This window comes from Leucopleurus acutus (genome assembly GCF_964270905.1).
Source record: "Leucopleurus acutus genome assembly, chromosome: 14".
In the NCBI taxonomy this organism is placed as follows: Eukaryota; Metazoa; Chordata; class Mammalia; order Artiodactyla; family Delphinidae; genus Leucopleurus; species Leucopleurus acutus.
The window spans coordinates 30569313-30593175 of NC_139156.1; the positions used below are offsets into that span (position 1 = coordinate 30569313).

At 53.4% G+C, this 23863-nt stretch overlaps 1 protein-coding gene across 1 annotated transcript in view; it reads left to right on the top strand.

The window, feature by feature from the left end:
- SLIT1 (slit guidance ligand 1) overlaps positions 1-23863 on the top strand; it is a gene marked incomplete at its 3' end in the record, with an annotated part of 171469 nt that overhangs the window by 97263 nt on the left and 50343 nt on the right. Inside the window, exons 5-9 of the mRNA XM_082854318.1 lie at positions 18225-18296; positions 19742-19813; positions 20436-20507; positions 21070-21233; positions 23588-23735. Coding sequence (XP_082710444.1) covers positions 18225-18296; positions 19742-19813; positions 20436-20507; positions 21070-21233; positions 23588-23735 — 528 coding nt within the window. The remainder of the gene's footprint in view (positions 1-18224; positions 18297-19741; positions 19814-20435; positions 20508-21069; positions 21234-23587; positions 23736-23863) is intronic.

Genomic DNA, 23863 nt, shown 5'->3' on the forward strand with positions numbered 1-23863 from the left:
AAAACCCTTCCCTTCCCAGCTACGAGTAAGGACAGCCCTTACCCCACCCAAGATCTGATTCTACCAGGAAGGGCTTGCAGGGGCCAGAGCTCCATTCTCACCTCTGCCTGGTGATTAGTGACATAGGACGTGTCCCCATGGGCAGGTCACCTGCAGGCTTCACACTCATCATCCAATCCTGATACCTCCAGCCATGGGCCAATTATCCCCTGGCCGCCAGTCTGCCTGAGAGAGGCCGGGGTGGCAGAGTCCAGCACCCGAGAGGAGCCCCAGCAGCTCTCACGCTGAGCTCTTTTCATTTGCACCTTAGCTGGTTGTCAGGCATAGCCTGGACTCAGTGCCACCTCTCGCTGCTGTGAAAAGCCGAGCACCCCGTGCGTCTCCCGCCTCAGAGCCTCGTCCCCAATCATGGGGGTCTTGGCCTCTCTCTTTCTTTGTCTTTTTCTCTCATCTAGCTTCTCTCTTCATTTCTCTCTATTGAACTCTCGTCTCCATCCCTCTGTCTCTAGTTCCCTTGCTTTTCCACAGATGGCTTTGCCATGTAACCTGAGCCTGGGAGTTGGCTGCTGCCTTCCCAGGACCACAGCCCATTGCTTTCCTGCACTTTCTCCCTCCAGAGTACAGCCCAAGATGCGCTGGCAGGCTGGGAGCCTGTGGGATTCCAGCTTCTAGTCTGGCCTCTGCTGCTCACCTGATAAATAAACTTGGTCCAGCCTTTCCCTCCCTTGGTCTCTGGACCCTTCCCAGGGCCATCCATGAGGATGAGGGGCGTGCATTTGTGCAGGGACATTAAACCAGAGCCACCTCGAAGGTGTGAGATGTGGTGCTTCCTTCCTTTCATGGAGGTGGTCACCTTCGGGTGCTCCCACCCCCAGCATTGCCCCCAGCACCTGCTCCTGGCTTCTAAGGTGCCCTCTTCCTCTCCCCGCTTTTCTTCTTTCTTCTTCCAACCCCAGAATGATGATGGACAGTCCAGCATCAGTAAGAGATAGAAAGTTGGGCCCACACACACAGATAAATACGCAGGTATCTTTGCTCAGCCATCTGACTTAAGTAGCGAACTTTCATCCAGGCTATAAATAGCTCTTTTTCTGAATAGTAACTTTGGCTGAATAGAAAAGGCTAATTTTAGGGTGACCAGGAAGGTCCTCTCTGCTCAGTGTTTCCTTTACGTTCCTTAAACCGATAGGATGTCACCACTGATGAAGGCTGAGTCAAGAATCCGTTGTTTTTTTTTTTTTAATTTATTTATTTTAGGCTGCATTGGATCTTTGTTGCTGTGCATGGGTTTCCTCTAGTTGCGGCGAGCGGGGGCTACTCTTCATTGAGGTGCGTGGGCCCCTTATTGTGGTGGCTTCTTTTGTTGTGGAGCACAGGCTCTAGGTGCACGGGCTTCAGTAGTTGTGGCTCGCAAGCTCTAGAGCTCAAGCTCAGTAGTTGTGGCACACGGGCTTAGTTGCTCCGCGGCATGTGGGTTCTTCTGGGACCAGGGCTTGAACTCATGTCCCCTGCATTGGCAGGCGGATTCTTAACCACTGCACCACCAGGGAAGCCCAGGAATCCTCTTTTTAAAATGCACATACTTCATGGAAGTTGGGGCTGTCAGTCATTTACCACCTAGTATGAACTACTCTTCCAGGCTCACTTTCCTCAACATTGATTAGCACCAGTCATCCAGTGGGATTGGAAATACTGAGAGAGAAAGGATTGGAGAAGGACGTAGCACTGTAAGGGGTGTCCTAGGTGGGGGAGGACAAGGTGAGGGGCCTCAGGGGTGGCCACATGTGTAGAAAGGGTTCTCCATCTTGGCCGCACCTAAGAATCTCCTAGGGAGCTTTGAAAAATCCCAATGCCCAGGCTCTGCCCCCAGCTAATGAAATCAGAATCTCTGGGGTGGAGCCCAGGCATCAGTATTTTGTAAACCTCCCCAGGTGGTTCTGGTGTGCAGCCAAGTTTGAGAACCTCTACTCTACCCAGTGCTTTGCAACTTGAACGAGCAAACAAATCACCTTATTAAATGTAGGATCTTTTTCCGCAGGTAGGGGTTGGGGCCTGAGATTCTGTATTTCTATCAATGCCCATCCTGCACCTCTTCTGATCACACTTTGAAAAGCAAGGCTCTAGTTTCCCCTGTTCTTTCTCCAAACTGGCTTTGTTCTCAAACAATGAAAGATGAAAAGTGGGAAATATTGGCCAGGTTGACTAACACGCACCCCGCCACCCCAGTGCAGAGCTCTGGTAATCCTGAGCTGGAGCACAAGGTTAGACCCGAGGCCTTGGGCTCCCCAAGCTGGAATCAGACCTGGAATGTCACCCCCTTCCGGCTGGACCCTTGGCGCAGGAGGTGAAAGCAGTAAGCAGTGAACTCAGGCAGGCGTGCGGGGAGCGAGGGGGGTGCCTCTGTGCACCTGCTCTGTCGTGGTGTGGCTGTAGATGTGGCCCAGATGATAGCCTGTCCCCTTGCATTAGTGAGCGAGCTTTCCTCCAGCAGGCAGGCAAAGGGCAGATGTATCCTTCTCGACATCTGTGCTGTCATTATTATTATCAGGATGTGAGAGACTCGCAGACATGCAATGTGACAGTTGCAATGATGTAAACAGCGGAGGGTGTTATGAGACACGGAGGAGTGAGTAGATGGTGGTGGAGGACAGAACAGAGAGGTGGACCAGAAGCAGGGCGGGGCTGGAGAGGCTGTTTAGCTTTTCTCCCTGAGGGCTGTGGCCCTTCCCGCCGGAAACTATCACAGAGTCAGTGTGGATCCAGTTCAGAGCCTTTGCCCTTTGCTGGACAACAGGCCCCTCAAAGGAACAACAGCCATGCGTGGGATCACAGCAGGGGGCCTTATGCCCTTATCCTGTCAGTCCTGGAGGGGACCTGTTTTTAATGTCAAAACACCATAGACCTCCTCCCAAATGCTAATTTGACATTTTGAATAGCCAAAATCATCATCAAATTATTTACTGAATGCCACCTCTTTGCTAGACATGCAGTAAACAGACATGGCCCTTGCCTCATGGAATGCATGATTTAATTGAGGAGATAAACATTAACTAAATCATACCATGAATAATCAATTGATTAAAACTATGGTAAGTGCTATGGTAAGTGCTAAAAGCATGGGTACAGTTATGAGGTACCCATATGAGGTTCCCATGATGACTGAGAAAACACATCATGTCTTTGAAGAGGACCTTATGAATCCAGTAGTGCTTTTAATTGAATCTATATCTTATTTATCACAACCCATGTGAGAAGAATAAGAAGAGCAATAACAATGGCTCCCATTTATTGGTTTTAAGCTGCGAACCCACCTACCTCATGGAATTTCTCTGAGATAAGGACTCTCACTGTCCCCATTTGGACACGGAAAATAAGGCTCAGAGAGGTGGAGCCCAAGGTCCTACGTAACTCTCATTCAGTCTGCAGATGTTGCTAGTGCTGCGTGAGGATGCCCAGATTTTGCAACAACTGCATGGTCCTTGAGACTCTGTAGCCCCACAGGTGGGGACTCCTGGTTTGGCTGTGAAGGAGATGAGGCAGGACAGCAGGGTAGCTGACTGCACCAACCATTCCCTGGGGGAGGGAAGGGCTGCTGAATCTGGCCTCCTAGAAGTTGGAGGTGTTTGCATCCCTCCTAGAGAATCGGGAATTGGGCACACTGGGATGCTGAGATGAAATTTCCTGAGTCCGAACATCAGTTTTTGGTGTTCACATTGGTGGTCAGAGCCCCCCCGCCCCAGCCCTCTGTCTGTCTCTCCCGGAAGCTGGTCACCACCACCACACCAGGAGGTCTGGGTGCCCTCTGTGTTCCAGACTGTGCAGGGTTAGCCTCATTTCTACACCTAGATGAAGACTGGGGACAGGAGCCCTGGTGATCATTTATTTTGCTGGGGGCTCTTGGGTGGTGGCCCAGAGGGTGCGCCAGAGACTCTGTGAGAAGCCAGTGGCTGGTGGCCTTGGATCCTCCCCTTCAGGTGGCAGGTGCTCCCCTGCACCAGAACCCCTGCATTCTCAGAGGCCCAGGGGATGCTGCCTGTCTGTACTGACTTGTGATTGAAGCCCCTCGCCACAGGATTCCAAAGCTTGCCTCTTTGTCTTTCAAACCTACGGGGGTTTGAAAGAAGTGACAGTTTCTGAGATACTTGTAGGAATCCAGGTGCAAGGAGAAGTCCATGGGCAGTGCACATCCCAGCAGGGGCTGGCATTCTGCTCTCCCCATGGCCTGGCTGCTCAGGGAAAACATGCTAACCTCCCACCATTTTTGATGAGATGCATCTGAAATTTATTATACTATTATCTAAGTTCTAAAACAGAGGGTCCTGCACATGGTTTAACCTTTTCTTGATGACTCGCTGTCGACATTGCGAACGTTCGTTATCATACTCTGCTTTCTAGATTTTCACCTCCTCCCTCCCAGTTCATCTATCAGATGTCACTGCTGACATGTGTACGCTTCTAGACGCCTCCCCACCCACCTGTCCATCGCTTTGATGGTTCTAATGTGCTGAGCCAATATAGCATAGTGGGTTAGCTTGTGGGCTCTGCAGTCAGACAGCCTGGGAAAGTTACGACACCTCAGTTATGCTACCTGGAAAACAGGTATGGTGAGAGGTTTTTTTTTTAATAGACTTTATTTTTTAGAGCAGTTTTAGGTTCAGGGCAAAATTGCATGGAAAGCATGGACTGTTCCAATATACTCTCTACCCACCCCCGCCCCATGCCCTAACCTCTCCCACTGTCAACATCCACACCAGAGAGGTGGGAGTAATTTATCTCAGAAAGCTGTTTTAAGGATTAAATGAGATAATGCATATAAAACATATAAAATACCTAGCACAGTGCCAGGCTCATAATAAATCCTTAATATATGTAGCTATCATCATCAATAATAGTAACTGTGTGTTATACAAGCATCAGTGATGATCATTAAGGTCCTAAGGATTGAAATGAGCGGCTTTTGTGCAAGGATCTGATGTGGCCAGGTGATTTCTGAGCACTTCTCTGTGCTTTGCTCTATGTCTGGAGAAATGGGGCGGTATCGAGCTTCACCTCTGTCTAGAAGTAGCTTAGTGACGTGGGTTGTGCTCAGCACATGCCCCTCCTGAGTCTACGAATGGGTCCCTTGATGCTCATGTGGGGCTCTCCTGACCCTCTGTGTATATACTGTGAGCCAGACTCTCTGTGGACTTATAAAAAAAAAAAGCTGGTGATACAAGGTTTGGTGTGTGGGCCACCTGGGTAAGGTGGAAGGTGGCTAGAACCCAAGGTCTTTGGATTCTGGTCTTTAGCCTTGACCAGAAGAAGAGCTGCTGAGAGGCTTCAGCACCACGGACAGCTCCGCACCCAGCCCCTCCGCCCGGCTTTTCTGGGCTTTCTTGCTGCTGTTGCCACCTGCAGAACACACTGAGCCAACTAGACACCTTCCTTGCCTTGTAATGTGACAAGGCTCTGTCTTTCTGCCTGTCTGGGAGGTACTTAAGGGTCTTATACCCTTTGGGCATCCCTGTGAGTGTATATGGAGGGGACGTGAGGGGCTGCAAATATTCTGGGGAGGCTGACCTCGTGCCACTCCAGTCCCCCAAGTTCCCCTTTTCTTCTGAGAAACTCCTAAGGCCAAGACTCAGACAGGGCCTGGGCTGCTCTGAAGGGGATGGGGGGACAGTGGGCAAGGTCTTTGGTGAAAGAAATGGACCCCATTTTCCCCTTACGGGCCAGGGAGGAGAGGATTGGGAATGCCTCAGGGGCTCAGTGATCCTCTGTTGGCCTCCTTGGTGGACCACTCCTGCCATGGGCTTCAGTCAGACGTCTGTTCTGGCGTTAGGTGCCGTGCCGCATCGGCCAGGGCCCCCAAGTTCTCCCTGGGGAAACTCAAACTAGCAACTTGGTCACTTGTCCTGAGTGGAGCCCCCTCCCCGCGCACAGCTTGGATTCTACTTGCCCAGTCCTGTTGCCCCTGTGCCTGGGTCTTTCTCTTCCCAAACCACATTGAATCCTGCCCATACCACTCCCAGGTCCTTATGAGGGACAACCCAGAGTCTGCCCTCAGAGCTAGATAAACTTAACTGAGAAAAATGATACGAATGAAGGATGGTCTGCGTGCATGCATCCCTCAAAATATTCTAAAATCCACCCTGGCTCAAGGCAGGCCAGTGGAGAGCAGCGCATGGGGTGAGGTTGACTTGTCTGCAGAACGACTTCTCCTGAGCTCTGATCCCAGGCCATTAGCCTGGACTGGCAGTGTATAAGTAATTGCCCTGTGAAACACACTGCTATGTCAGAAGCAGACCAATTTACCAAATGTCATTTTGCTAAAAGCCAATTTGCCAAAAGTCAATTCACTGAATGGCCGGTTTGTCAAATGACCAATTCATCAAATTGACTTACTTTCTTTTTTTTTTTTTTTTTTTTGCGGTACGCGGGCCTCTCACTGTTGTGGCCTCTCCCATTGCGGAGCACAGGCTCTGGACGCACAGGCCCAGCGGCCACGGCTCATGGGCCCAGCTGCTCCGCAGCACGTGGGATCCTCCCGGACTGGGGCATGAACCCGTGTCCCCTGCATCGGCAGGCGGACTCTCAACCGCTGTGCCACCAGGGAAGCCCGACTCACTTTCTTTAACTACTTTGTGTGAGTCGACTGGTTTGCGTTTCGCCTTTATGATAGTATTTTCAGGATTGGTCCATTTGTCTCTGGCCCCGCTCCTGGTGTTTGAACCATGATGAGCCCAGCCCCAGTCTCTCCCTGTGACCACCAGGAGCTGGGGCAGGGAAACCCAACAGCCCCTAAAAGGCCTTTATGAAGACAAATGGGAAACAACCCAACTAAAACCAAATTGGTAAAGGAAAGAAAAGAAATTTAGCAAATAGGCCCTTTGGAGAACTGGCTGATCTGTGACTTGGCTTCTGGGGAAGTGACTCAGAAACAGGCAACCTAATATCCTTGAGCCTCCTTTGGGGATGCTGGTAAATGTCCTGCTTTTCTGTTCTGCTGCTGCCTCTTTATGGGACCCGTACGAAGCCTCCATGCTTGGTTTTATTTATTTATTTATTTTAAAAGTTTATGTATTTATTTATTGGCTACGTTGGGTCTTCGTTGCTGCACGCGGGCTTTCTCTAGTTGCGGCAAGCAGGGGCTACTCTTTGTTACGGTGCGCGGGCTTCTCATTGCGGTGGCTTCTCTTGTGGCGGAGCATGGGCTCTAGGCACGCGGGCTTCAGTAGTTGTGGCGCACGGGCTTAGCTGCTCCACGGCATGTGGGATCCTCCTGGACCAGGGCTCGAACCCGTGTCCCCTGCACTGGCAGGTGGATTCTTAGCCACTGCGCCACCAGGGAAGTCCCCCGTGCTGGTTTTAGAACTAGGAAAGGCCATGTCTCTCCCCCAAGCTTGTTTTCATCTGTGGACTTGGTGAATTGTATGCACAGCAGTCGCCACATCCTCCTAGGCTGGGAGAAGCCCAGGCCCATATGCAGCAGATGCAGAGGCTTTTGTAGGGTGTACTTCTCCCTCTTGTTTGATATGTCTACTCATTTTTGTCTTCTTTTTTTTTTAACTCTTCCTCTGGTTCCTGTTATCTTACTCCATTTTATAATGTATCCCTAAAACTGCCTTAATTCCTTCCTGAAACCAGGCAAAGAAGGAATTCAGACCAGCTCTGAAGGCTGTTCTGTTGGCCCAGGCCCCAGGCCTGCCCTGCGGGGCCCCAAGGTCCTCGCTCCTCCAACATCAGCATCTCAGCCCATCCCACTGGACCCTGAGGTCTCATCCTGGAGCAGGGCACTGTACCTGCTCTTCAGGGAGATGTGTAAGCAGACGTGAACTGCTGCAACGGAGACAGATGCCGTCCTACCCTGGGATACAGCATCTCACCCGGCACAGTCAAAATGCTCACGTGCCCACAGGGCCCGCTTTCCCGCCTCCTTGTCTCTTTGATGTTGATTCCCAGTCCTTCATCACTTTGGGGTGGGCACTGTTTCTGCCGCCCTCTGTGCGGTGTCCTCTCAGCCTGGGGATTTCCCCACCGCTTAGAATTGTGAGCCCCAATTCTTTGGGTGTTGGTCACCTCAAAGATTTTTTCCACCTTTGTCTCCTCTGGGGAGGATCAGGGAGGCAGGACATTAGCATTTGTTGAATGCCTTCAAAGCACCACGCACTGGAATCAGTGCTTTATATGTCGTTTTTAAAAACTTTTCATTGAAGTATAACATATATTCAGGAAAATGCAAATTTCTGTACATGTGTTATGTATTTTCGTATATATAACTCGCTGAATTTTCACAAAGTGATCACACCCATATAACCAGCAAGAGATCAAGAATGAAAACATCACGAGCACCCAGAAGCCTCTTGTTCCTCCTTCCAGTCATTAATCCCCTCACACCAGTAACCACGGTCCTGATTCCTAACAGCATAGATGCCTTTTGCCTATCTTTGTGCTTTATTTAAATGGCACATGTGGTATCTAATCCTCACTATATAACCCAGCAAGAGGGAGCTGTGGTGAACTCTCCTTTACACGTGAGCAACCAGATTCAGAGAGGTTGAGTAACTTCCCAAGGTCACACAGGCAGTAAATGGTGGAACTTGGAATCAAACCCAGGGTTGTTTGGCTCCAAAGCTCATGTTCTTTCCTCTATATCTTGATTCTTTCTCCTGCTGAACCCCCCTGCCCCTTCCCCACTGTGTGCCTGGGCTGGGAATCTCTGAAGTTATTGGTCCTAACGACTCAAATGTGTCTGGGACAAGAGCCTTGTCTCCCCCAGTGCATCCCTGCTCAGGACTCAGCAGAATGCCTAGGGCTTCTTGGGGGCTCAGTGCATGGTGGTTGATTACAGGGAAGGCCTTACCCGGCACTCACATTAAGAGGGGCTTGCATTCCCCCGCCTCCTTCATTTGCCCAATTGCCGTTATCGTGTTCTTGCCATGGTGGCTGGGACCTGTGCCTTCTGGTCTGTTTCCTGTTTGTCCTTGAGCCACTCACTCCTGAATGGGACTCCAGCCTCTGAGCAGCTTTCCTTGGCAGGGCTCTGCGGTTGCTTTGTGGGGTGCGTGCATCTCCTCTGATATCTCTATTGTGGGATTTGATTGCAGTGATCGGTAGCTGCATGACAAGCAGCCCAATTCACAGAAATGTTACCCAGGCTGGTTTTATGGCGCCGCGATCCAGGGCTGCTTAATGTCTCTTCCTAATGAGGTTTCTGCAACATTAACTCCGTGGGTCTAGAGGGAGGGGGCTGGCCACAGGAGGGTGTGTGGCTTTGGGGTGGTGTGGTGGACAGGAGAGGAAGGCCATCTCTCCTGCTGACGGTGCCTGGCGTGCACTGGTAGCTTGGAGCAGCCCATTTTTCCTGCAAAGCTCCAACCCCACCATCTATGGTGTGAGCCTCCAAAATTACCTACAGGAATTTGGACGTCAGGAGTTCCTTGGGAAAATATTGTGTGTTTAACACTTTTTAAAATCTCAAGGCCTCACAGAGCATGCGTGAGCTTTAATTCCATGAATATCGTAACCACCTTAGGAGGAGAGGGGTGGAGAAGGAGAGGGGTCAGACCTGGACCACCCAGCAATTAGTAGGTGTGGTTTAAAGCCTTGGCGGCAACATGATTGCCACCTACTGTGTGCCAGACAGTCTTTGGGATACATTCACATACCTTTGTCTGTTTGCCCCTCATAAGCTTGTTACAGATGAGGAAACTGAGGTGCAAAGAGGCAGCCAGTTGATTCTGAGCTTGCTTTTGAACCCAGGTCGCCTGACTCCCCTCCCAGACCAGCTACTGCCTGGCCAGCGCCTCACCCTCCCCTCACTGAGGCTCCTTTGGGGGACACAGGCTTATCCGATGGCCCCCGCCATTTATCCTAGCTGGCCTGACTCTGGCCCTCGGGAGGAGAGGAGAGGGGATCGGGGAGCCCAAGGATTAGCAAGGGGAACTGGCTACTTAGTGCAGCCTTAGGAGAAGACAGAGGCAGCTCCCAGGTGGGGTGCGGGTGTCTTTCCTTTGTTTTGACAACAGCAGGGGAGCGGGGCCCAAGGTCAAAGGAAACTAGGCTGTGAATGGTGGGACCAGTTCCCCCTTCACCCCACCACCAGCCTGTCCTTTGATACTACTCCCTGGTCTCTTCTGCACTCTCCCCCTTCCCCCGACCCAAACTTGACTTCTGGAGTTGATGAAACAAACTCATCCACACTGAGAGTCAGCCCCTGATAAGCTTTCAGTTTGCTCTCCTGGGAGCACCTGAGATTTATGAATGACAAAGTCCCAGTCGTTACCTTGAGGTTGGAGCCCAGGCAGAAAGGGTTCAGGTCCTTATCACCAAATGTCTCTCAGGAACCCGCCTTGAAGGTCACTTGGAGACAGGTGCACGCACATGCCACGTACCCACGGAGGGTAGATCTGGGGCCCCGGAATATTGTCCGTGGGCTGGGGAGCCTGGGCGGGGAGGGGTAATTGCAGAACTAATTTCCCTCCTGGGTGGAAAGGGTAGGATTTGAGGGGAGGCTCGAAGGATAAGCAGAGACAAAGGAGGGATGGTCCTGCCAGATCCCAGGAGCACCTTAGATGCGGGTGTGCACCTGGCATCCCAGCCCTGGGGTGCATCCTGCAGCAGGACCTGGGGTACAGAGCAGCCTCCTGGGGCTCTGTCTTCCAGCCCCTGGCTGGGGCCCTGAGCTGGAGCAGTGGTTCCTGTTGGCATGGAGGAGCTGAGTGCCTCTCAGGCAGCGTCCCCCTGCCCCAACCCCAACAGGAATGTAGGGAGGGCGGTGGTACTAATGTCGTGGCTGTCACTGCCCTGCCTTTGGTGAGCACCTCCTCTGTTCCCCATGAAGGTGGGCAGTGGCATTCCACAGGTGACAGGTCAGAGGCTGCTCTTCCCTCTCTCCACTCAGTGGGGGTGTCTGTGTCCAAGTCTCTTCCCATCCCACCCCCTAAGGAGTGGGAGTTGTCTCCTCTGCCCCTGGCTTTGAAAAGCTGGCGGGTACAGGGGCTACAACCCCTTTGCTTTAGCCCTAGCTGGGGACAGGAAGAGTTTTAAGCTTCCCTCTGTCAGATGCAGCACTGTTCTTTTAAAAATTTTTTTTATTTATTTGTTTTACTGCACGCGGGCTTTTCTCTAGTTGCGGCAAGCGGGGGCTAATCTTCGTTGCGGTGCGTGGGCTTTTCATTGCGGTGGCTTCTCTTGTTGCGGAGCACGGGCTCTAGGCGCGCAGGCTTCAGTAGTTGTGGCACACGGGCTCAGTAGTTGTGGCTCGCGGGCTCTAGAGCGCAGGCTCAGTAGTTGTGGCGCACGGGCTTAGTTGCTCCGTGGCATGTGGGATCTTCCTGGACCAGGGCTCGAACCTGTGTCCCCTGCATTGACAGGCGGTTTCTTAACCACTGCACCACCAGGGAAGCCCCAGCACTTTTCAGACTTTAATATGCGTATGAATCACCTGGGGGGATCTTACTAAAATGCAGATTCTGATTCAGTAGGCGGGGCTAGAAAGTTCATATTTCTAAAACTCCCAGGTGGCTCCACTGCTGCTGGTTCAGGTGCCAGAGATGTGGGTGCTGAGTCACCAGCTGAGGGTCCTTGGGCGGCACTTAGCAGCTGCAGCAGCATGAGGGAGGCTGCCCGGAGCTGGGCTCACCCGTGTGTGATTTAATCCTCCCGACCTCACTGGGAGGTAGTGCTGTTGGAAGGGGAGACCCAGGGACTAGGAACTAACCGCTGGTCTTGCCCGAGATCACACAGTGGGCTGGTGGCAGAGCCAGCCTCCAGCCTCATCCCCCTGATTCCAAGACCTGGAGTTTTTCTTTTTTTTTACATCTTTATTAGAGTATAATTGCTTTACAATGGTATATTAGTTTCTGATTTGTGACAAAGTGAATCAGCTATACACATACATATGTTCCCATATCTCTTCCCTCTTGCGTCTCCCTCCCTCCCACCCTCCCTATCCCACCCCTCCAGGCGGTCACAAAGCACCGAGCTGATCTCCCTGTGCTATGTGGCTGCTTCCCACTAGCTATCTGTTTTACATTTGGTAGTGTATATATGTCCATGCCACTCTCTCGCTTTGTCACAGCTTCCCCTTCCCCCTCCCCATATCCTCAAGTCCATTCTCTAGTAGGTCTGCGTCTTTATTCCTGTCTTACCCCTAGGTTCTTCGTGACATTTTTTTTTTTCTTAAATTCCATATATATGTGTTAGCATACAGTATTTGTCTTTCTCTTTCTGACTTACTTCACTCTGTATGACAGACTCTAGCAAGACCTGGATTTTTCAGCCCTGACCCTCCCTGGCCCCCCAGCCCTGAGGCCCATGAAGACGATTAGCAGTGGCAGCTGACTCTGCCAGTCCCGCCCAAGAGCACCGCACACAGCCTCAGTTAGGCCCCATGACCCCACAGTCATTCCCACTTTACTGAGGAGGAGACTGAGGCTCAAGGCGTTAGGAAACTGCCAGGAGGTCCCTCGGTGGGGAGGTACATGGCTGGCTTCAAGGCGCAAGGCCCAAGTCCTTAATCCGCTAAGGGAGCCCTGGGGGAGGTGGCCTGGAACAGTTGGGCTGCCCTGGTTTCCTCCATCCCCATACTGGGCGAGCACAGGGTAACCAGCGGGCGAGGGAACAGGCCAGGTTGCCCAGAGCCTCCGTGTGGCTTGAAAGGCAGACAGAGCAGGCCCCCAGCTCTGCAGTAGGGCCGGCAGGGGGGTGGCTCTGGCTGGTGCCCAGCGTCTCTGGCTGGAAACGCCCCCTGTGCTGATCCCCTCAGGCCGGTCTGCCAGCAGGACCCAATCTAGTTAGAGCGTGAAGGGGGATTAGCAGAGAGAACATGGGGTCCTGACCTCGGCTTTCTAGCCCCTGCCTCTCCCGGCCCTGGCAGAGGCTGGAGGGATTGGCAGCATGCAGGAGGAGGGGCGGTGCCCAAGCCAGGCTGTGGGCTTGCTACCCCCTTCTCTTCAGGGAAGGGGGGAACCCAGCTGGGGTCATTGGGGATGTCCCAGACCCCGGGGGTGGAGGTACTGGCAGCAGCTTGTGTCTCAGGGCCCTTGATCTTGGGTGGTGGGATTCAGGCCGGGGGATCTTTGCCTGCAGCACCCTTACCTCGAGTCCCCCGGGTGGACCCCAGGGGCTCCAACTCCCTGTCCTCCTGTGGGTCCTGGGAGAGTCACTTACCTTCCTCAGAGACTCCCCCACCTCTCTGCTCATGCTGCTGGGACCACCTCAGAGCCATGGAGGGTGATTATTGAAGTTCCATAAAGATGGGTGAAGGGAAGGGCAGGGTTGATTATAACACCGTTGGCAACAAGCGCTTCTTCCCCCAGCCCCCTGTAGAGCCCTCACTCGTTGGGCGAGTGTTAGACAGAGCAAGTACAACCATTCCCAGTGCACGGGGAAGAGGTCTGGTCTCACAAAGTTCATACAGAACCAGCCATCCTGCCCCAAGCCCCTGCTTTTCCCTCTCAGTCACATGGCCTGTCCTAACTCTTTGCTTTAATCCGGAAAATGCAGAGGGATTGGAGCAACAGAATCATGGAAGGATCCACTTCAGTTCAGTTCAGCTAAAAGTTACTGAGCCTCTGCAACGCACCAGGTGTCCAGGGACTGTCTGGAGGCAGAGACGGGTGTTAACCAAAAATCAGTATTTTATTACATCCAGTGCACAAATATTTCATTATAAACCTGGATTAGTGCTGAGAAGAGAAAGCGTCGGGGCCCTGGGAGCCTGCAGCAGAGGGAGCTGTCAGAGGAGGTGTCTGTAGACTGAGATGTGAAGGATGAATAGAAGTTACCATTCCTCCTCAAGAGTGGAGGAAGAATAGTCTTGGCAGAGGGAACAGAAGTGCAGAGGTCCTGTGGCAGGAGGGATTCGAGGCAGTGAAGGAACGGCAGCACATGTGGAGTCATGGGCAGGGGTGAGAGCACCCAGTGCCTACCACATCAGAGTCTGCAAGGTAGGTACCACTTCTCACCCCCATTTTGCAGATGAGAAAACTGAGGCCAGAGAGGTTAGTGACTCACCCAAGACCACATGATTTAAGTGGATGAGACAGGGCTCGTTGAACCCAAGTCTCCAGGGTGACACTCAGCTGTGGGCATTCTCCTCTATGCCCTGGCCTCTCAGTGTGTGCTTCCTGGACCAGCAGCCTCTGTATCCCCTGGGAGCTTGTCAGAAATCTAGGACCTTATCCTTTCCCATAGAATCTGTCCCCAGCCGGTCCCTTGTCTGGTTGCTGCATCCTTGCTCTCGAATCTGCTTCTCGCTGTCCTGCCTGAGGTGTCCTTCTGAACTGCTGTCCGCCCTGTGGCTCTGTGCCCTGTGCTTCCCCCTGGCCAGGATCGGGCCACCAGCTGCTCCGGGTTTTGGTTTGTCCTTCCAGCTCCACAGCCCACCCTCTTCCAGGATGGCCTCTCTCAGTGTATCTCATTCTGCCCCGACATACCCCAGGCCACGCACCTCACTTCAGGGTCTCTGACAAGGTCACCGAGGGAGAAGAATAGGGCAACGTTGATCAAGTTTCAGGGAGAAAAAGGAGACTCAGGGCCTGGGAAAATATGATGAGAAAAGTTGTAGGTGGTACATTTGAAGTTTGCTTGCCAACCTGGTGAAAATGGATATAAGAAACTTTATTTCAAAGAGGTTTGGGAAAGACAAAACAGTTGTTCAGCAGGTAGGGGATCAACGGGGCAAAAAAAAGAATAGCTTTGCTTGGGTTTGCCAAATGGCTGAGCAAGCATCCAAGTCCGGGGAAGGCTTCTGGCGCCCCCTAGTGAGATAACTGGAGACAACAGTCAAAACCTTAGCAAAGGGATAGGCGGACTGTGCTTAATTAAGGCTGGTCAAAAGCCCACATTTCTCTTTTTTCTTTCTTTTTTTTTTTTCTTAAGAGTTTTATTTATTTATTTATTTTAAGATTTTTAAAAATGTGGGCCATTTTTAAAGTCTTTATTGAATTTGTTACAATACTGCTTCTGTTTTATGTTTTGGTTTTTTGGCCCCGAGTCATGTGGGATCTTAGCCACCTCCCCCTACCAGGGATCGAACCTGCACCCGCTGCATTTGAAGGCAAAGTCTTAACCATTGGACCACCAAAGAAGTCCCCAGCATTTCTTAAATATTGCCAAATGGAGGTACTAGAACAGAAGCATAAATATTTACATGAACTCTCTTAATCTTCTTCAAAGTCCTGCGTGGTAGATATTTTAATCCCCATATTACAAATAGGGAAATTGAAGCTCTCGGGCATGTAACTTCTAATGTAAATGGCAGAAGCAGGAACTGAACTTAGATCCTTCCGTTGCAGAGTTCGGGTTCTCTCCACCACCCTCTCTGCTGTCAGCACTCTGCATTTTCCTCCGCCTTTCAAGGCTCACCTGTTTCCCTCTGGTCTAGAGGCTGGCCTCTTTAAGGTCTCAAATTCAGTTTCCTTTACTCATTTTAACAGTGTGAGCACCGGCTCACTACTGTGGCTGGCCCTGGTGGATCCACACCCACCCCTGGACCCTCACCTCAATAATTGGCACTTGGTGTCCACTGGGGGCAGCGTCTTTTCTCTATTAGCTTTGGTGACCCAGAGCCATGTCTAAAAGGCTATCAGATCACACTCCTCTCTGGTCTAACCTGTCGCCTTCTCTGGTCTGCAAGGCTTTTTCCTGCCAACACTCTCTTCCCAGCACCTCCTGCTCTCAGCTACTCCTGGATCATGCCAGGCTCGATGCGTCCTGCCTTTGACAGACCGTTCCTGCCCCTCCCTTCCCCACTTAGCTCCCGGTGTGTATCCTTAGAGAATTGCTCTGCCTGAATCATACTTTGATGTGATGTTATTATAAGAAACAGACACTTGAAACCCGTTTATTATAAGGATCTAGCGTTATTGATTAGGACACACAGTCATTTTTTATAAAGACCCCTGGAGAAATTCTTGTCTCATCTTAGTGCCCAAAACACCTCTACTCCCGAGAAACTGGTTCTTTTGAATTTATATATATATCGGGGATGCAGTTAACTGACCAGTTTTCCCTTTTCACATCAGCTTTCAGAAAGCTTAGAACCTACCCCCTGCCCCGACCAGGCAGCTGTGTGGATCACGTGGTGCTGCATGCTTGCTGTCCGATATTGATTTGTCTTTTCTTTGCCCTACTTTTTACTCCTGATCTCTTGCTGTTTCATAAATCCCTATAAGTCACCTTAAAGCCTTTCTGGAACAAGGTTGGCCTAAATCAATAGACTAGTCGATACAAGGGAGAAACCTTCTTGCAGGATTGTAGCGAGGATTAAACGGAATAATGGTTGCGAGCTGTCAGCCCAGAGTTTCCTCCCAAGCTTGGCTGAAGGGTGAACTGCTAGCCAGGGCTGAGATGAGGGTGCTACCAGAGGTCCCCACTCCTGGGCACCCTCCATCTTTCTGAAACCTGGGAGGCCGGGGGGAGAGGGGAGAGAAGCTGCTGTCACATTAAGGGACAGGCACAGGCCTGTTATAGTGAAGCCAGACACAGCGGGAATGTAGTTTTGGAGGAGAGAGAGGAGAGGCTGTGTCACAGGCTTGAGACGCCTTCCTTCAAGGAGAGACCGAGCAGGGAACAGGGGGTGTGATGGTGACAAAGCCCTTTTGGACAACAGGTGCTTGGGGCCGGTTAGGCGGCTGGGGGACAGGAGGGGTCAGGGTTTGGAGTGGAGGGAGCTCACAGAGGTTAGCTCACACTCCGTGCAGGGGGCAGGGTTTGGGGCGGTTTGTGGGGCAGGCCTTGCAAGGCTTGTATTCCCCCACTTTGCACACAAGGAAACTGAGGCTCAGGAGGGAAAGGCTGAGCCACAGATGCACAGCCGGGAGGTGGGGAACCGGGATTCGAAACTGCCTTTCTGAGGTCAGGGCCCCATGCGCTCTGCTGCGATGCTTCTGTTTTGTTGTCTCGGCAGAAAAACCCAGGCAGAGGGGAGCGGTTCCCGCAGCTCAGGGGACAGTGCACTGAGTGGCCCTGTGGGCTGTGTTCTCAGGTTTGAGGTGAACCCTGAGGCCCGTGGGGTGAATGGTTGAAGGGATGGAGACGGTCAAAGCCCCATGGGCCTGGCCCAGGAGGAGGGTCCGGGGTCTGCAGAACTGCCCATCCCACGTGGGGACAGGCAGCCCTGACTGTCTGAGGTCGCAGGTCCTCCCAGGGCTGCTGTGCGAGGGGAGGCTCTGGAACCTGACTGCCTGTTTCAGATTCTGGAGCCGTCACCCGCCAACCCGCCAGTGTTCCCTCAAAAACGCTGTGTAACTTCCCTGAGCTCCCTCTGGTCCTTTGCGAAAGGGGGACGGCAGTAGTATTTGCCCCACGGTTAGTGCGAGGCTCAGGCGCACTCACACTTGTGACACGCCTGGCAGTGCAGGCGTTGGGGGCGGTTGTTATCAGCACGGTGGGAAGCAAAGGGGCGTTCTGCAATGAGGATTGAGAGAGGGAGGAGAGGCAGGTGGACAGGTGCCTGAGGCCCAATCCTGCTGGGGAGCGGAAGCTGAGTTGCTGAGTCCTGGCAACGCCTCCTCCCTCACTTCAGGACTTTAATAATGGGGAGGTGATGGAGTCCTCAGAGGTCCCTGCCCTCCAAGCCCCAGGGCAGGGATGGAGCACAGCAGTCCCTAGGCCAGCACGCTCAGTGCCCCGTGTGGATCCAGGCTCAGTGGCAGCCCTGCCCCCTGCAGTCCCCGAGACCATGGGGTCTGGAGTCAGACCCAGCCTGGAGTTCACAACCTGGTGGGCCACCTACTGGCTGGGTTATCTGGGGTCCAGCTGTGCCTTCTTCTGAAGCCTCTGTTCCTGGTCAGTAAAACAGATCAGGAACGGTAGGTAGACCCGCCATAGGTCTCAGGGCAGCTGTGGGCCCCGTCGAAAAGCTCCTTCTTTGCTTTGCTCCTTTGCAGCCCTGGACGATGCCTTGGGGGCTGAGCTGACCCTGGTGGGTCTGGTGGGAAGGCTTGGGGCTGGCAGAGCTGATCCCTGCTGCCCCAGGCTGCACCCCCCAGCTGCAACCCCTCTGCCCAGAGAAGGGGAGGTGGCTGGGGCCCGAGTTCCAGTTCATTTATTCATTCATTCATTCGTTCGACAAATGTTCACCCAGTGATCTTTGCATGCCAAGCACTGTCCCAGGTGCTGGGATACAGCTGTGTCTGGTCTGGGCACTGTCTGGCCTGCTTGACCTCCCTGACTCATCAGGGCACTCTGGAGAAATCTTTTCTGACAGTGTTCTCCCTTTGGCTTTGTCCTCGCAGGGACCTGAGTGAGAACGCCATCCAGGCCATCCCCAGAAAGGCTTTTCGTGGAGCCACAGACCTCAAAAATTTGTGAGTATGGGCCTGGGAGGGAGAGGGGCTTGGGGACTGTTGGGCCACCCCTGTCAGCATCCTTATGGGTCTCCCCAGGCCCTGTGGTCCAGGCAGCCGAGGAGCTGGTCTGGGCTCTGAGATGGCTCGTGCCAGCATGGTCTTCTGGAACAGTCTGGGGCTGGAGGAAACAGGCATCCTTTGGGGGCCAGGTGGAAGGGAGTGTCATGAACCGTGGGGTGCTTGGGTGATGTCCTTGTTCCATTGCAATGGACAGTCTCTGTGCCCTTACCCTCCAGTGGGTGGGGAGAGCTGGGTCTGAATGTTTTCTTGCAGGTCCATATTGTATAAGCTGCTGCAAGTCAGTTAACTTCACTGAGCCTCTATATATTGTTTTGCAAAATGGGGACATCATATTTATCTCACAAGCTTGCTCTGAGGTTTAAATGAGATATGGAAATAAATACACTTTGTTGAATGCTATTTTTTAAAATTTATTTATTTTATTTTATTTTTGGCTGCATTGGGTCTTTGTTACTGCACGCGGGCTTTTCTCTAGTTGCGGTGAGCAGGGGCTACTCTTCGTTGTGGTGCGCGGGCCTCTTGCTGTGGTGGCTTCTGTTGTTGCGGAACACAGGCTCTAGGCGTACAGGCTTCAGTAGTTGTGGCACATGGGCTCAGTAGTTGTGGCTTACAGGCTCTAGAGCGCAGGCTCGGTAGTTGTGGCGCACGGGCTTAGTTGTCCGCAGCTAAGCATGTGGGATCTTCCCAGACCAGGGCTTGAACCCATGTACCCTGCATTGGCAGGCAGACTCTTAACCACTGTGCCTCCAGGGAAGCCGAATGCTATTTAAATATAATGGTTTATTTCTATGACTCAAATTTATTCTGGTCCAGGCTTACACTCCACCCCAACCCAGGTCTGACTGCCATGGTGCTGGCAAATGCCTGGCACGCTTGTCACTCCCTGACCCTCGTCCCTGTAGTAGACATTGGTAATTGATCACCGCATTCTTTCCCAAGGAGCGCAATTACAGCTTCAGTTTATTCTGGGAGCAGCAGTCCAGGTAGCCACTGTGAGTCGGTCTCACTTGGCACTCAGGCTGGACTCTGTTTGCCGGCTGTGGCTGCCATGGCTCCTGTGACAGACTCTGATTGTACAGCCACCAGCAAGCACCCTCTAGGTGGTCTTCAAAGTGGGGGCGGTGCCTGCTCCCCAGGAAATATGCAAGGTTGGGGAGAGGAGTATAATATAACTTATCTATACTTACTGTTTTAACTAAAAATGCGAAAGAATTTAAGCTTCTATTAACATTTACTATTTGGATCAACACGTATGTACTGGACAAATGATTGGGGTCAGGTCTTTTTTTTTTTTAAACTAATGGAGTGGTTGATCAGAATGTCTGGACATCCCCGCTGTAGGCAACAAGCCATCCTCTCTATAACCTTCCTTTGTTCCACAGACAGCTGGACAAGAACCAGATCAGCTGCATTGAGGAAGGAGCTTTCCGGGCTCTGCGGGGGCTGGAAGTGCTGTAAGTGAAACATAGGAAGGGAAACAGAGGCAGGAGAGCTGGCTGTCACGGGCGCTGAGGCCCAAGCAGCTGGCGTTTGGGCTGGGAAGCCCCACAGGAGGCGGGAGGCCTGGGAGGTGGGTGCCAGGCCCAGGGCAGAGGCTTGCTCTCTGCTCTCCTAGACTTGTTGCCAAGGACGGAAGGGCGTGTACTCCTGGGGTCATGCCTGTGGCAGTGTGACCCAGGCTTAAACTGCTCGTGATGAAGCCCAGGGCGAGTGGCTGTGTCTCTCTGGAGTTTCTAACACTCAAGGCTGCAGTGCCTCGCCTTTCTCCCTCCGTCTGTCCAAACCCCACGCTTTCTTCCAGGCCAGCCCGAGCCTGCACCCATCCTCACCTTCTGTGGGCCCCCCCACCCCCGTCCTACCAGCCTGGGGGTCTGTGGTGCAGCTGCCTCTTCATCACTGTCCCAGCTCAGGGGTCTCCCTGAGGGTGGCTCTCCGGCGTAGCCCCCGGGTCCAGGCCAGGGCTGGTCACCTCGAGGGCAGACTGTGAGCCACAGTGTGAGGGAGAAGCTGTGCCCGTCCTTCCCACGCGGCTTACCGCTGGGCGGACGCTCAGTGACTCTGGCTTCCCTCTTTCAGGACTCTGAACAACAACAGCATCACCACCATCCCCGTGTCCAGCTTCAACCACATGCCCAAGCTGCGGACCTTGTGAGTCAGTCTGGGGCGGCCGGGAGCACAGTGCCGAGCAGGGGAGGTGCTGGGGGGCAGAGGGGAAGAAGCTCAGCCTCCTCTGCACCCCCGGAGGCCACCTCAGGGCGGGGGCTGAGTGGAGTTGGGGGAGGGGGAGGTGATCTACAACTGAAGGACATCGAATGTCATTTATAGTTGATGTTTTCGTTGGACAACAAATGATTTGTTTTTGTGTTTGAAGATGAGTCAGGTGGTTTGGGCAGTGGGTCTACGTGAGCTCAGTGAGATGCATCTTCACTGGGCACACTCCAGCCGAAGGGGTGCCCCCTCGCACCCGCCGAGCCCGCTGGGGGGATGGGGCAGCTGCTGGGAAGTTTCCCGCTGCTGCAGATAATCCCCAAGTCAGGGCTGAGCCGCGCAGCTGACTGGGTGTAGGCCGGGCCCCGACCCAGTGGAGCGCCAGGGGCTCGGCCCCCTGCCCCGTGGGCGAAGGGGCTCCCACTGTGCGGCCAGGGGCTGGGGGCCCAGGTGGGTCGTGAGCCACCCTGTCTCCTCCCTCACCCCCCCCCCCCCCCCGCAGCCGCCTGCACTCCAACCACCTGTTCTGCGACTGCCACCTGGCCTGGCTCTCCCAGTGGCTGAGGCAGCGGCCAACCATTGGGCTCTTCACCCAGTGCTCGGGCCCTGCCAGCCTGCGCGGCCTCAACGTGGCCGAGGTCCAGAAGAGTGAGTTCAGCTGCCCAGGTGGGTGCAGGCCCTGCCGGGGCTCTCGGCTGCCCTTCGCCTGCCCCCCGCCCCGCCTCCTGTTCCCTCCCACTAACCTCCTGTCAGCACGCATTAACATCTGGCCCACCCGTGACCTCCGGTCCTCATCCATGGATGGGGTGAGGACATCTCACCGTCTCCTACCCTCGCTCGTGTTCTCTCCTGTCCCTACTCATTGTGTCCTGTCCTCACCGCTCTCCTTCTCCTTCCCCATCCATTGTCTCACCCGTCACCTTTGTGTCCACATCACCTCTTGCCTCCACTGCATTTCCCCTCCTGTCTCCTACCCATCACTTCTTTCCTGTCCCCACCCATTGTCCCCTTGTGTCCCATCCCTTCTACCCAATGTCTCCCTTTTGCTTCTTTGCTTCTACCCAGCACTCCCGCCCTCGCCTCCCATCCCTCACTCCACCCCCTCCTTGCCCCCTCCTATTACCCCCTCTCCCATCCTCCGTTGTCTCACCCCTGCTATCTTGAAAAGTCATTAAACTGGGCCTTCTAGCCTTGGTTCGAAGTGAAATGGACCCCAGAGTCTGCACCTCCATCTTCCACCTGGGGTCCTGGGAGAGCCTCCTGCCTGGCCGCCCCACTTCCTTTCTGGCCCCTCCAATCTGCATACTGCAGCCAGAAAGACCTAAAGAGAGACACAGGTTTGGGCTGCTCACTGTTGCTTTGTCCTTACCTGGCCTTTCAGTGCTCCTAGGAGAGTCCAAACTGCCCTCCAGCTCTGCGAGGCTGGACGAGGTCATCTGTGCCTCCTCTGCCTGGTGGCTTCCTCACTGTTGCATCTCAGTCGTGCCTGCCTCTGCCCCTCCCGGGAGCAGGTGCCTCCCACCCTGGCCTCCTGGCAGGCTGTTTCCCTGCTGGTTACATCCTCCCCGCCTTGCTGCTCCCTTCTCAACCTGCAGGGCCCAGGGAGCCTTCCCTGGCCCCAGAGGGAGTCCCGCATAGACTGATCGCAAAGTCCATGAAAACATGGGTACGTGTGCTGTGTTCTCTGGCCATTTCTTAGTACTGTGCTCACACTTGACACAGAGAGATAGATGCTCAAGGGATGTTTGCTGAGTGAATGACCAGCTCACAGATCCGTGACAGGATTAGGGGCTGCCCGCTCCTCCCAAGTCTGTGGATCTGAGCCCGCCAGCCACACAGAGCTCGGCCTCCTCTCCTCAGGGTGAGGCTCAGGGGTGGGGGGGCTGTCCCCTCCTCCTCAGCACCGGCAGCCCCCCGAGACTGCGCTCAAACACTGCCGTGCTCAGGGCTGCGGTGTGTGTGAGACGTGATTCTGCAGCTCCACTGCTAGGTATGTGCACATGTTCTGCCAAACACATGTCCAAGAACATCCAAGCAGTGTTTTTCATAATATCCCAGGCTAGGAGATTGCCCAGATGTCCACCAACAGGAGACTGGATTAGCCAATGATGGCATATCCGTACAATAGACTATGAGTCAGCAATAGAAAAGAACAAACTACACAGCAACATGGGCAAATCTCGGAGATTTTACGTTGAGTGCAAGAGGCCAGATGCAAGAGAGCCTGCCGTCTGCTTTCCTTTATGTGCAGACCACAGACGAGCAGAGCAGATCTTTGGTGACAGGTCTCAGAATAGCGGCTGCCTCAGGGAAGGAGCATGAGGGAACCTTCTTGGGTGATAGAAATATTCCATGTCGGGGGGGGGGGGCGGCTCTGTGGCCGTACCCACATGTGGAAATGCAGCCAGCTATACACTTACGATGGTGCACTTGTTATAACCGATGATACCTCGGTTTTAAAAAGTGTGGGTCCTTAACATCAGACACTGGGCTTCACCCTGATCTCACCACCTATGTGGTGAGATTCCATGTGCTATTAATTAACGTGGAGGATGTGTGAATTTCATGTGCTAATTAATGAATGTTGAGGACTCAGTTTTCTCACCTGTAAAGTGGCCACAATGATGTCATGCTCTTTGCAGTAAGATTCAATGAGATACTGCATGTACACTTATTATGGCATGTGGCACAGAGTAAGCGCTCAATAAACATGGTCCTTGTCATACTCAGGCCAGAAGTGTTGAGTGACTTGGACTAGAGCCTGGAGCCTCAGAACTGAGGGTAGGATTTCCTAGCGTGCAAATCACATGCTCATGTAGCACAGTTATGTTCGGATTCAAGTTCAGCAAACAAGTACCTGCTATGTACCAGGCACGTGCAGAGTTACATCATGGTCCTTGGTGATCTCCTCTGGTTCATCCTCATTTAGAGAAAAACCTTGTCCCCATCCATCAGTCCGTATCTGGGAAGGGAGGTCCTGGCCCAGGGCTCCCTGAGGTCACAGCCCACTGTTTCCACAGGCCAGGGGGAGGCGGGGCACGTGCCCTCCTGCACCCTCTCCTCCGGCTCCTGCCCAGCCATGTGCACCTGTAGCAACGGCATTGTGGATTGTCGTGGCAAAGGCCTCACCGCCATCCCCGCCAACTTGCCCGAGACCATGACGGAGATGTGAGTACAGGCAGGGCAGGCGCTGGGATGCACCCCTCCGGCCAGGCCAGGCTGTGGTGGGCCAGTGAAGAGCCAGTGCAGGCGCTACCCCAAGGCTTGCCCTGAGGCCCCTCAGTGCAAACGGAGAA